Below are 14,450 nucleotides of genomic sequence, written 5' to 3'. Positions count from 1 at the left end.
TAATACAAAGGCTTTTTTTTTAAGAGAAAGTATGGGAAGCCTCGGTATGAGACCAGATACAAAGGGAGGATTAAATATGGACTCTTTGCAGCTTTTCGTGGGCACTAACCTTTATCAAAGACAGAGGTGTCACAGTCCACTGACATGGGATCATCAGCTGAATGTCTTATCAGGCCTAATGAAGTTTCTATTTTTTACACTTGATGGAAGTGTGTAGACGAACTGCCAGCCAGTTTATGTGTTGCATGTAATTAGCATAGCAGAAACAAATGTAGTATCTATGACTGAAATTTTTGGACAGATCACGGTCAGAAATCACCCATTTTAGTCAGAGACACTTGCATAAAGTGTCTCTGACTAAATGTCTGTTGTGTACTGGTGTTATGTGTAATACACGAGTGGCTGATGCGCAGTACTGTTATGTGTTGTATGTGCTATTATGTTTTTTTATGGTGTATGCTTCTAATTTCTTCCGGGCTATTATTGTAAGGCAGCAATACTTGCGCAGCTCCTAAGTCCAAGGCAATCTTAGGATATTATAATAAGGTATCTTATCATGTAAAGGAGTAGGTTATGCAATTGAATTTGGTGGAAAAAGGAGGAGGCTTTCAAAAACATCCAGGCACAAATGAGGATAAATCTGGGAGAACTCCTCGGACGGGCAAAGCTACTCTCCTGCGGTCCCTGCTGGTTATCTGGCAACCTCAACCTGATGTCAAGACCTCAGGATAGGGCAGGGTATTGCTGCTTGATACCGTAAGGCGTCAACGGAAATAACCCAGTACCAACTAGTATCAGACTTCTCCAGTCAAACGATTCCTGCCTTCAATCCTTTTTGTACCCAGATGTAGAAAAAGGACCATTTGTATGGTTTTGCTCACAGCTAGTCACCACAAGCATTCTTCATTTTATTGTGACATATGACTGACCCGCTACTGCAGCAGCTACAACTCATACGGGCAGTTGCCAAGATGCCAATGTAATGTTTGAAAGTATGACTAAACTACACACTACTCGATTCATACAATGGGTATCCAAAGAAGTAGAAAAATGGTATGCATTGTAACTTTTTTACGTGATACCCAGACCTATTTCAGGAAGTTGCTCACACAGGGCAAGAAGTAGCCTGGCAGATAACTCTCTGTAAATTCAAAATGTATCTTTTTTTCACTTTAGGTTTTGTACACATTAAACAAACAAGTAATTAACTGTTGATTATTGGGCTTTATAGGTGATGGTTGGTGGATTATGTTACCTTTGGAGCCAGACTATCAGTTTTCCCCTGTTTACTGTCATTGTGCTAATATGCTAATTGGCTGCTGGCAGCACATGTACTGTAAAGTTATGAGAGTGGTTTCCATCTCAGCTGTTGTCAGGAGGCATAAATAAGCGCAGCTCCCAGACTGTTGAAGTCTTCCTTATAAGTTTTTTAGACATCTCATATATATATATATGTGTAATCTTTATTTTGATAGCATTTCAACATAAAGCAGCTTTACATAGTGTCTTCGACGTGTTTATTTGCTTTGCAGAAACTGCATTAATGGTTAAAAAGTGTCGTCCCTTTCATAAACTACATCAAAAACTACTTTGTGAATTCAGAAGTGAGATGCCACAACAGTAAAGGCAGCTTTTTTATTCACTCTTACCACCTGTATTAGTCAGAACTGCTCACTTCATCTTTTGGAATTTGACATTTGTGTAAGTTCTTTTCTGTACTTCCACCTCGCAATGAATCATTGGATTCATCTCAGTGCTTTGGGAGTTAATGTGACATTTAGGAATGCCTAGACTTCACACAGGTCACCCGTACTCGAGATTAGAGCACACTCGACTGCTTTATTAAACTGAATTGTATCGTACCATAATAACTTTGATGGAATGAGCTTTTTTATTTCAGCTGGGCTCCTATCAGCAGCTCATTTTCCTCTGCTGTATGACGCTGGAGTCTTTGAACCATAAATTAGGAGCTTGCTTCAGACACAACAGCTGTTGAGCTGCCGCAGAAGCGAGCTCGTCTTCCCTAGCTGGTCTTTATCTCCTCCTTGTATCTCTCGCTCTCTCCGCTCCTCTCGAGAAAAAGATTCCTTGAAATGAAGACGTCCTTTTTTTTTTTTTTTCAAAGGCCAAAGACAACCTTTTGTTTTTACAGTTTAAGAGAAAACAATGTCACCTGAACACTTGATCGTCACTTGATTAAGAAGCCTATAGCAAGACACCAACCTCCCCTGCGCACAGAGAGTTGAGAGGGAGGCAGCCCTTCAAAGCTGCGGGAATCAAGAAAGGATGTGTTGCATTAAGTGCTCATTGGAGATGCTTGGATTAATCAGCTACAACATGAAAATGGTTTTTTGAATCAGTGAAGTGACTCGAGATGTGTTTTAAGTTTACTCATGGCTGCTCTCTGATGTCAGGTCTTTACCTAATAGCAATTATAACCAATAAGTCACATGGAGGTTCGGTGCAAAGCATCACTTTTATTGTTCCTTTAGTTTTATACTTCTGTTATGACATGACTGTATTTTGAAAGAAGGGCTGGGTAGTCTTTCAATATGATATCAGTATAGTAGGTTCCGGTCCCCTCTTCATCAGCTCTGCTAAATTCGGGCTAAATGTGGTCTACATTTGGGCTTGGTGCTGCATGCTGTTTAACTCCTTCTCTTACTCTGCGAGCTAGCCAGGTCAAGTTTTTCATCTGGGAGGAGCAACAATGCGGTCATCTTGTTGTGGTCAGAATATGTAAACAGACCATGACACATGCCCCCAAAGATGAGAGATAGGGCCAGTCAGAGTCTGGAGCAAGTTCCAGGACATGACCATCAACCTCACCGATGACATTAATGAACTTACTAAGTCAGTGGTGGATTTGATTTGTAAAACAACAGAAGTAACTGTACCCAAAACTACAATTAAATGATTCCACAGTCAGACATTGATTACCAGAACCATCCTGTAACATGGACAGTTACAGCTTACTTATGTATGATTCAGTGGATTGATTTGGTCAGAAATATCGTAGTGTTTGATTTCCTCCTTATCCCCAAGCCCTAGTTAAAAGCATTTGTGTTTTTTCAAAGCTTTCATGTTTGGGCTGTGCAACATCGTTAAGGTCTAATGCCTTGCTCATGTGATGTTCATGTGATGACAAAAGAAAAAGGAATGAGGAATAGTGTAGTATACAATCATTGTAGCGCACACCATCCATTAAATGTAATCATTTACTGTTACTTTAATGAATGATCAATCTTAACTCTCGGCAAGAAATCTAATAACTGCATTGTCCATAATGTGGAATATTTCCTTTAAGGCCTCAGCTGCAATATTGTGTATTTTGCCTCTGCAATTTATAGTCTGCAGCACTTTTTATGTCTATTATGTCTATTGTGTGTCATAAAAATCGAACTTATTGATCACCAACTGCTGTCTTGCTTGGGTTTGTCGTGTATGTGTGCAGAGCTGGAGGTGGCGAGGATGAGCACAGATGGGAATTTGCCTGATCTGAAGTTCCCACAGACAGGAGGACAGGGCAACTCCATTCACCTCTCGGCTAACACGCTAAAGCAGCACGGACGCAACGGTGAGTAGTCAGCCTTTTCGAATCTGCATTTATTTCTGCCCTGTTGTTGGTTTGAAGTGTAATCTCGCCTTGTGTAGGGATTCAGTTGGTGTGTTATTTGAGTTTGTGATATAAAAGGAATTCACCAGATAAAATTCGACATGTCTAGAGCAGAAATGCTGCATTACTTCAAAGACTTTCAGGAATACAAGATCCACTGTAATTAATCAAGAGTTCTTTTTGTTATTTCTTTTCCTATTCTGAATGTGACATTGCATGGGACTGCAGTGGTTTTGTAGGGATTTCATCACAGATGCATGTGAATAACTTTCAATTTGTCTCCCAAAGCTTTTGTTGGGTTGCATATAAAGCACAGGGATCATTCTAAGACTTCAAATAGGACCCTGGCTGTAGAATTAGTTACATTCAAGCACTGCCTCTAAACTGTAAATGAGGCAGTTAGACACAATACAAAGCTATTTTCAGGAGCAATAGAGCCCCATTTTTAGACTTTATTATCAGCCCATGCAAATCAGAATCGACTCAAGCTGCGCCCGGTGCCTCTCAGCCGGATGACTAAGTCCATGTCCAGCCGTGCCCAGGCGGATCATTAAAGCAGGGTGGCGGATATTTCCCCGCCATCCAGTGCTATAGCACCCAAATTGTTTTCTTTTCATCTGAGTGAGTGATCTCAGTCACGGCAGGGGGGAACTTTCTTTCATATCAGTGCTCAAAAGTGAGGCGGCAGGAGGGGAGTGAGATGTGTGTGTGTGTGTGTGTGAGAGACGGAGAGGAGGACATTATTAACAAGAAAAATGCTCGCCTTTGTTGGCGCCAGCAGAAGAGTGGTTACCACATTTTTTGGATGCTGAATTAAAATAACCATTCGTTGATGTCGGAAATGTTTTTCCTTTTTTTTCTTTTCTGGAAATATTTTGGCAACCTTGACATGGATCTCTTTTTAAAAAAAGTTTTACTACCAACAGATTCTTATGTTGACAAAGCTTCAACTGAGTGATGATTTCCAGTATTCCTTTTGTTATTATTTCTGGTAGTTCTCAAGTGCTGCTAAAGTTGCTGATGTTCAATAGTATTTGATAGTATTTTTCTAAGCCATATAACAGCATATTAGCACACTGTTGTCACATTATATTAGCACTACACTGCAGGGCGAAATGCGCTACAGTAGTTTGTGTTTGTGGTTTGGGGCTGTTTTTCCTAGTTCAGACTAGATTGCTGCTCCACTCTGGGAAAATGTTAATCCTACAGTAGTCTGGCTCACAGGTTGTAGTCGCTGGGTATATGGCATATCACTGGCTGCCTATTTATGGTTTTCAAAATCCCAGTCGTTTTGTGAAAGTAGTCTCGCATAGCCACACCTATCTCCACACTTCATAATGGCAGGGCTCACCTCTCCACCTGAACAAGTTCCCTCTAAGCACTACAAGCATGGTCGCTGCATATTGGGCTCAGTGCTGCCAAGAATATTGTAATGTGTTTAAGGAAATACAAAAAACTCTAAACATTTTTTACCCTCATGCCGAAAACACTCTAATCAGCGGTGAAGTGCGACCTGCAGTAAGCTGCCATGTAATGACTCTGAAAAGCTGTGGCGGCAAAGTGCAGCCAAGCTAGAAGTTGGGGCTAGTTAAACTTTTAGCAGTGAATTGTGGCTATAGAATAGGAACAACAGCAACATTTAACAAAGGTACAGTTACAAAATTCGGCTCCATTACAGCTCACAGTGTTCAAGGACAAAACAACTGTCTTATACTAAACATGTTTCCAAACAAATACAACATGCTAACGTTATTAGCACAAGCCTATGGCACTTTACACTGTTTAAATTAGCCTAGCGAATAGCAGAGATTTCCTCTGCTCATATGAAGCCAGGATAAATCACACACAAGGCTTAAAATGCTATTTTGTGGGGGCTTTATTGTCTTCACTGTGTATTGTTTTTTTATCTGTGAAATTGAAGTAAATAAAAGCTTACAAAATAGAGTAAATAAAAGCTTACAAAAATAGACAGGAGGTCTGTGTCATTGCGATGTGTAGTTACATTTCTGAGGAGGTGTGTGTCAGGCTACAGCTCTAAAAAGTGTTGCTGGAGAACTTGTAAGTGGGTGAGTGTGAGAGAGGAGAGAGGCACACTGGTATGCATCATGTAATGTAACCTATATCGATATAAATGGTGTTTTAATTTATGTCTTGCTTGAAAATATATTAATATATTGTACATAGCCATTATGTCGCCCAGCTGTAAGAACACCCCAAGCTAATCAGTAAGCAGAGACCTGTGACCCCTGTGACATGTTGACCTATGCTACAAAGAATTTCCTACAGCCACATAAAAATGTATTTATTGCAGTGAGCCACAGTGAGCAGCTGTTTGGTGTGTTTTTCGAGGTTAGTGCAGAATTCTGATTGGTTCAGCTGAAGCTTTCTCTAGTGCTGGTGTAGCATGAGATACGTCTGGCTATGCAAGAGACAAATCCTACAGCATACAGAGGTATTTTAGACATGTGTGCACAGACTGTGCTTCTAGCTTTGTGGCAACATGGAGTTTGTGTATTTTGAATCCACCACGGGCTGATGCTACGTACCTACTGCTGTACAATGTCATCAGGGAGCTAAATAGATTGGGTTAGCAGCATGAGATAATTACAATAGCCAATTTTGCCAACTAGTTTTTGTGTTCCATAATTACACATGGTTTTGGCCATTTAGTGTATTCTTTGCTCAGGTGTCACTTGTGTAAGACTGACCACTTTCCCTTACCCTCCTCCTGCAGGTGAGATCCGGATAGCGTTCGTCCTGTACAAACACATCGGAGTCTACCTTTCAACAGAGAACGCCAGCATGAAGCTGGGCAGCGAAGCCATGGCTACCAATTACTCCGTCATTGTCAACTCACCGGTCATCACGGCTGCCATTAACAAGGACTCTAACAAAGTCTACCTCTCTGACCCTGTCATTTTCACCATCAGACATCTACAGGTAATTTCCTGTCTCTGAATGTGTGTCTGAGTCGAGATGTATTTTGTTTTTTCCCCCTTTGATGTTGCTGCCTCTGCATTTAATGTGCTTTTTGTCTCTTTCTCTTTTACTTTCATACGAAAAAAAATACTCCTGCATACGCACCTCCTTGATAGAACCCTTTCATCACAATTTTCTCTCTCCCTGAAGTGCAACCAAAATGTGAAAATCCCATCTCAAACCAAGAACATTAAGTTAATATGAAGTTTTATTCAAAGAAAGGTGTGAAAGATTGCTCACAAGGTGATGCCGGCGATGCATGTTGTTGTTTATTAGTTTGAACAAATACCAGCCTGATCTCTTGAATGAATATCAGTCATATCGAGCCTCACCGGAGGCTGCTTAGTCATTGTGGGGAGTCGCGACTTCTCCCTCTTGACTCCATTATCTTCTCCACACTCTGCTACCCTTGAAATATCCCTGTTTTGTCTACGAACAGCGCCCTCAGCGATTATCGGGGATGTTGAACAACCATAAGAGAATTGCAGCGGGTCTCATGTGTAGGAGGGCCCTGGAAGGAAGCAAGGAGGGCAGAGAGAAACTCAAAGCGCGGAGGGATAGAGAGAGAATAAAAAAGGACGATAGCTTATGGATGTCAGAATTAAATGGTGGGAAAATGTCAGGGGGCAATGTCAGCGCAGTTATTGCTGTGACTCACCTGCCTTAAGTGTAATTTGTAATTTGGACTGTAGATTCAGTAATTTTACTGTTGGTCTAATGTTGGGGCACTGGCGCTTTCATACCCTTTTCTTGCTCAGATCAAGTTGTCTCAATAAAACAGTGCCCTTTTGCAAAAGTGTGTTTCCTGCACTGGAGCTTTGTGCGCTCGTAACACCGGAGCAAACAAAGACAACTGCTGGTTTTAGTCAAGTGACACAAACATACAGACATTTACATACAGAGTACATTTTGTGTACACCAAAGGCTGCACACTTAATCATATATTAATCATGACTACAAACTGCCGCAATTAATTAAAGTTGATTGGATGCGTTATTGACATTTTGCATATAGAGCATTTGCTATGGTGCATCAAACCAACAGCTCCCTGTCCTCTGGTAAACTGGTAAACCAGTCAGAGGTGTTGTGAAGAGAACGCTCTGATTAACTGGTCTCTGCTTCTCGAGCGCAGCTGTGGCTGCAGGCAAGAATATTTTCTTATCATTTTCTGCAGGGATAAATAACATTTTTATTTGGTGTACTGTGAACTACTGTGGTGTTATCGCTGTTTTCATCTGAGTTTGATTTATATTTGGCTCTAAGAATCACTGACAAATATATAATTGTGATAATCATATCTTTTAGCCCTAAGTAATTAAAGAGCATTGTATGCATAATGTGTTCTATATATTCCAGAAAATAAAAGGTGTTAATTATTTATCTCAGGTATCAACTTAAACTTTGCCCTTGAAAATAAACCTTAGTTATCTTATCTCTTCTACCAAGTGGGTTTTTGTATATTTTTTTTTTTGGCTCCCCACACTTAAGTCCCCCTCTCAACCATGAGGTTTTGGATCACTGCTCTTCTGGGATGATGATGTGTCCTCTAGTTATTGTTTTGCTTCCTTGCCTCACCACTTAATGGGACCAATTAAATCCATTAATGGGACAGAGGGTCATCCTATCTCCTTGCTGTGGAATATTTCACACAGGGTTTGGATGTGTGAAGGGTAAGCTCAGTCAGCGGCAAATTTACATTCACAGAGGATAACCCTTATTAGGCTAATTACCATACAGCACGTGTGAAACTATGAGGATAACTACGGCTCCTCGCCGTGTTGATGGTAAGACAGCGGCAGATGCGTTTAACCTTGGAAGCTGCGAGCCACAAAGGAAAGTGTCGTGATCCTTTTGTTTCTGAAGCTACAAAAGAAATTGGGCTCAAGAGGGAGAGGCGGTTGATGTTTCTATTTATCAGCAGTTATGTTTTGTTGCGGGCGCGTTATCCAACCTCAGTGGTCGTGGGTGACTTTTATAAAACGGCAAGTGAGATAGCAGGGAGGCGTGCTTGTCGTTAGGGCCGTAGCCCGTCGCAGACAGTGGTGGTACCCATTAAACAGTAGGGCAGTCCATTTTCACGCAGTGAAAGTTAAAGAGAAAGGTCAAAAAACACAATCAAATACAGACATGGTGCTGCTTGATGCTGTATGACAGGAAAACCACCTGCTATTCACTTTTAGAAAGGATACAGATTGCAGCAGGGGAAAATGAGCCTGTTTTGAAGTTCTTTATTCTGAAAACAAAGGACAGTGAAAATGGACAAAGCTAATGTGTGATTAACTCCAGACCCCTGCGTTTCACCTCGTGAGGTTAAATTCTGTGTCTGTGTTATTAATTCCACTGTGTCTGACTCTGCTCATTCATTTCTTTTTATGCCCAGCAATCGGAGGAGAACTTCAACCCCAACTGTTCATTCTGGAGTTACTCCAAGCGAACGATGACTGGCTACTGGTCGACACAGGACTGCCGCTTGCTAGGAACCAACAGGACGCACACCACATGCTCCTGTACCCATCTAACCAATTTCGCTGTTCTCATGGCCCACGTGGATGTCAAGGTAGGCCAGCTCTTTTCCTTTTCATGCTTCTCAATGGACCTATTTATCCTCAAAAAATGTTCAATTTACCAAATGCTGTTGAGAGAAATGAAAATGCATTGATCCATCATGGTTTACCCAGCCAGTCCATTCCAGTGTGATTTGTTGAAAGGAAAAGTGAGGTTCAAAAAAGTGCAATGTATTGTAAAGCAGAAGACATCCCTTTCATTGCTGTTTGTCAATATACGTTTTATATTTCCCTTGCTTTTCAGTTCAGAGGGTAAATAGACTGATAAGTGTTTTCTGACCTTCACAGCACTTTGTAGACTAACATTTAAAGTGCCAATATACACACAGCCCATTCATATAGTTTTAAACAATGACCCTGTCAGTGTAAAGTGTGTATTGATTGCAGCCATCTTAAACCTCCAGTGTGTGAAGCAGCCCAACTATATGTTTGGCTCCAGTGTGTATGTGAGTTTTTGTGTACAAAGCTGTTTAAGAGCTGCAGCACACAATGCTTGTTTGAACCAGATTTTTCACATTGGTTCGTAAATAACGTTGTTTTTTTTTTTTAGGCCTTTAAACCTTTTTGAAAGTCGACAGAAAATGTATATATCTGTTTTTTTACAAGCTCTCTGTGTGTGGCCACATATGGAGGATAGTCTGGGGGTTGTATTTTGGGTCTGAATCCAATGCTGTGTCTCAAATTGCGTTCTTCTGTACTTACACTTAATATTTTGAGTGCATAAGTGCGTTCACTCTGAGAAGTATGGAGAATGCAGTGCACTATGAGTACCCAGATGGTGCATTCAAAACAGTCAGAAAGTTGAGTGTGGAACTATGGACACTTCTCGCCCTCAATGGTTGCCATCTTGGCTATGTAGCGGAGGGGGAGGGACCAATTTTCAAACTGGAAATGGCGGTCGAGGACTGTGTGACCGTGAATGAGAGGCCTTTCGTTTTAGTCCGGTGTTTCATCAACTCAGTGATCTTTAGCATTGCAGTTCAAAGTGCTATCCATTTAGAGGTAGTGATATTTTAATGTTTTATAATGTAAATACCTTACCTTTTATTTTATTTTCTGTTGGTTTTGCTGACGGACTGCCAGCTAGCCACATTAACATGTAGAAATATAGTGTCCACTGCCCAACCTCTGGTCTCTACTCGTTAGATTTGGCTGCTCTGCCCTGCACGCCACCTGGGCTGGGTTGGAGCTAGCTTGTGGCGCCACTCATTCGTGATTACCATTGTTGGGAAACATCATGGCCACTATTTGGTGCCCCCCCCCAAATGGCCCCGGTGTGTAAGTAGCTTCATTTTGAGCCGTAAAACCCTTTTAGTAATGTTAACCCTCAACCCCAACCCTCCTTTAGCACAGTTAGCACCATTAGCGGTGTCAGCATTGCTACTAGTGCTAACTGTGCTAAAGGAAGGTTGGGGTTTATAAGTGAGCTGCTTACTCACTGGGGCGACCTAGGGGGAAACCAGATAGTGGGCACAATTTTTCCACAACAACTCTTTTGACTTGGGAAGACGTTACTAGCAATAGTCGCCAAATGAGCAGCACAGCTAGTTAGCTCCCGCTAAACTTGGGTGGTGCGCACAGAAACATAAACAGACATGTAACTGGTTAAAAATATTCTCAAGGGTTAACCATTGACATCCATCTTACAAATTTCTTATTAATATCTTAACAAATCTCACTTTATGTTTCGCGATGTGCAAAACATTTACAGTAGGCAGCCATTTAGCTAAGTAGCAAATATCTACTCTCTGAGTTTTAAATCTTAAAGGAATAGTTTGTCAGCGGGATATTTGTTTATTAATTTTTTTGCCAGAAGTTAGGTGGGAAGATTGAAGGATCAATTATTACATTTGTTCAAAATCATTTTTTCAATATGTATTTTTCTTACTTGAAATTCTTTAGAACAACGCTTAAATATGATTATTAAAGGACTAAAACCTAACATAAAGATTTATTTTGAGTCTGGGCCATTTCCATCTGCTCCCTTTATTTATGCATGAATGTGTTTATTTGTTTATTTATTTATGTAAAGACAGAAGGGAGGAAAAAAAGAAAACAATTACACTGTATCCCCATATCACGGGGTGCTTTTTTTCCCTTTGCCTTCAGGGTAGCTGCAGAAACAAAGTGGAGTGAGTACAGTAAGTGTGATGTGGAGTGCTGGAGAGCAATTCATTGGAAGGTGCTAATGGAAGTTGAAAAAAAAACATGTTCAAGTAAAGAAATTGTGATTTGGCTGTGAGATTTGTGCGGAGCGATTATTGTGGGCAGCACTTACAGTACGAAGCTGAAGAACACAAAGGGAGAATAACGGGTAAAGAGGGTGTCGGAAATGAAGGAAAGGAAGGGAGAATTGCAGGTCAGGGAAGAAGTTGTGCCGTACTTCTGATGCTGACAGACAGCTTAATTATTTCTGTCATGAGAAGTTTGAGGAGCTTGCTGCTGACAGAGCAGAGTATTCTTGGTATCTGGCATCTGTCTCCTCCAGAGCCTCTCTTCTGAATCAGCGAGGGAAAAAACACTCTGAGGGCCGTCCCAGTTGGCTCTTGTCCATGAAACCACTAGACCTTCCTTCACCTCCCTATACTCTCCAGTCCGACTCCATCTCAGGTTTTTTTTTTTTTTTTTTTTTTTTTTCCACAATGCACAAACCCTATTGTGAAAACATTCATGCACAGAAATCTAAAATTCAGTGTGGTTTTTGTGCCGTGCACACATGACTCCAGGGAGGTCTGAGGGTCTGAGGGTGGTGTGCTTTACTGCTAGCTAGAGAGAGCCACTGTTTGTCACTCAGCAGCGTGACTTTTGGACCCACTAAGCTCTCTGCAGGGCTGAAGCCGAGTCTGGAATAGAGAGGGAGCCGCGAAGAATGGGATCCTTCACGCAGTGAAAGCAAAGCAGCAAAAGGGAAAAAAGGAAGCAGTAAAAGGAGCGCTTTCAGTCAAGCCAATCCCTAACATTTTGGAAAGCCTGGCTTGCTTGTGGCACAGCATTCACCGGAGGAAAGTGGACAGTAGTTACACCCCAGTTCTGAGTGATAGCGCTTTTTCACCCTCCCTTTTTCTCTATCTTTTCCACTTGGATGTTACAAAAGGCTGCTTGTTGGAAGGTGCCACTGAATGGGAGATACGGAGGCCTTTTATTTGCCAAACTGTCACAGTGTTGTATCTGAGAACACAGTGAATGGTGGGGAAAGTGGGAGTGTGTGTGCGAGCGAGGGAGAGGCAGAGAAAGAAATTTCATAAATTGAAGAGACTATCTGTTTTTGTATCCATGGCAACAGAACATACCACTGCTGATCTCTGCATTGTTATTACTCATTACCCTCAGAGCAACAGATTATATTCTAACCTTGTTTATTTCTCAGTGACATCTTGGAAAAGAGAGGGGAAAAAAAAGATAGGCAAGCTGTAATTACAATTTTCCTTTGGAGGACAGATGCTCACTACAGTATTACCATCATCTTTCATCTTGTTGTTTTTTTGGCCGATGGATCGTACGTACGCCAGTTGGGAATAATGATAGTGTTATATTCAGGAGATCTTTATGTTCGGCTTATTAAGCTGTCGTCTGTGTCGCCCTTGTAGTGCTACATTTTTAGCACCAAGTTATGATTGCATTCAAAGTGCCACATGCTTCACGCAAATTAGAAGTGGCAAAATGTCCCTGCTTTGTGCATGTGACATTATGACCGTTCTCATTTTGTCCTTGACGGCAGTGGAAGTTTTTGGGGCGCTTGGATTTGAGCGGTTTTGACGAGCAGAATTCAAATGTGTTGTTCAGATTTCAGCTCACATCTAGTGGAGAACGGCGCCAATCCTGTCTGGGAAAGTTGATTTGCAGACGTTGATTTTCTTCGAGTGAGATGTGATGCATTGTCGTCTCAAAATAGCAAGCATTATACATTCATTTTATATAATCATACCTGACATGTTCCACATACTTTAGTTCAGTTACCTACCATGAACTTTATAATTTTCAAGGTCTTTCTGACTAAACTTTCTCCCCTTTGAGACCAATCATTTGTCATAAAACTAATATGAAATGCACTAGTATACTTTAACAATAACTGCCTTGTAATCATGCTCAACCTGACATTGATTGTGAGTGTGGGCAAGGTAAAAACTATGCCCACACATTCAAAGAAACCCTTGAACTAGAATGCACTGTATATGAGATTATAAAACACACACACTCTCCAGACTGTGTCTCATCGGGATTAATTATGTTTGAAGTCAATTAGTTCCTCAGAATAATTTCTAATTCACATATTGTAGGTGTAAAATTTGCGAGCGCGTACCCAAAGATGTTTAGAGCCTTGGTGGTTTCTAATGCAATGTCCTTAACCAAATTACCAAATGTGAAATCTGTTTCAAGTTGCAGGCTCACAAGAACTCATTAAAGTCGAATATCTGAACCGAGCCCGCTACTTTTAAGAAGTGCACCCACTCAAACGATATCTGTCAGATACAGGGGGATCAGGTAACCACCACTTAGACGATCACAAGGGCATCGAGTGCTGTCACTGTTGCCACTCGAGCCCTTTGTTTGCTAATTTTGAGCAATCTAGCCAGAGAGCTGATGCCTTTGACTGATCCTGCAATCCGAGCTGAGAAGCGCCGTCGGCCGCATAAACAAATTAAAACTGTACTCACAGACGGCAGCTGCATGTGAGAGATTATATGTCTCTTTTGTATCTTTTCAGAATGATTGCAAAACAGGGTTTTGGAGCAAGTGATGATGTGAGAGTGGGTGTACTTGAATGTGACTTTGCTAAGAACGCTGATGATTCTAACCTCGAGATGTCCTGTTGCTGAGTGATTGAAGATGCTGAAAATGTGTTGGAGACAAATTCATTCCACTTGACTCGATGTTGAAAGGCAGGATTCAACAGTGGTGTTGAACTTGGACACCGCACAAGCGCCTCAAATTAAATCGTTTGACCTCCATATCGTAAAGAAGTGGCAATGTCAGCTGGTTTTGGTGTACCGAGTTAGCCTCTTTGTTGGATAAACCTTTCTGGGTCACTTGGTCTTGCTTCAGCAGATGCAGGAGCTCGATGAATGTCACAAAAGCTGGACGGCCACTATTTCTTCAAGGTCTGCTTCAAACATATTTCTTAGGATTCCCTAATGGCTCATGCCCATTCAGGCTCCTGAGGCTCTTTATTGAACCCCTTCTTTTGAATTTAAGTCTACCATTTGTGGAGATGGAGCTGGTGGGCATTGAGATTGAAAAAAAACTCTTAAATATGGGCTAAAGCACAGGCCCTAGCTCAAGAAATATAGACC

General features: G+C 41.3%; 1 protein-coding gene across 4 annotated transcripts in view; it reads left to right on the top strand.

The window, feature by feature from the left end:
• The window catches only part of LOC125883407 (adhesion G protein-coupled receptor L3-like), a 277,555-nt gene that overhangs the window by 220,642 nt on the left and 42,463 nt on the right, over positions 1-14,450 (top strand). For all 4 annotated transcript variants that reach the window (XM_049567671.1, XM_049567670.1, XM_049567668.1 and 1 more), the window contains 3 exons: positions 3,455-3,577; positions 6,351-6,556; positions 8,976-9,152. In XM_049567671.1, coding sequence (XP_049423628.1) covers positions 3,455-3,577; positions 6,351-6,556; positions 8,976-9,152 — 506 coding nt within the window. The remainder of the gene's footprint in view (positions 1-3,454; positions 3,578-6,350; positions 6,557-8,975; positions 9,153-14,450) is intronic.

Source organism: Epinephelus fuscoguttatus, linkage group LG23 (assembly GCF_011397635.1).
Source record: "Epinephelus fuscoguttatus linkage group LG23, E.fuscoguttatus.final_Chr_v1".
Taxonomy (NCBI): Eukaryota; Metazoa; Chordata; class Actinopteri; order Perciformes; family Serranidae; genus Epinephelus; species Epinephelus fuscoguttatus.
The sequence above is the reverse complement of the archived record's forward strand: the minus strand, read 5'-3'. Positions and strand labels throughout refer to the sequence as shown.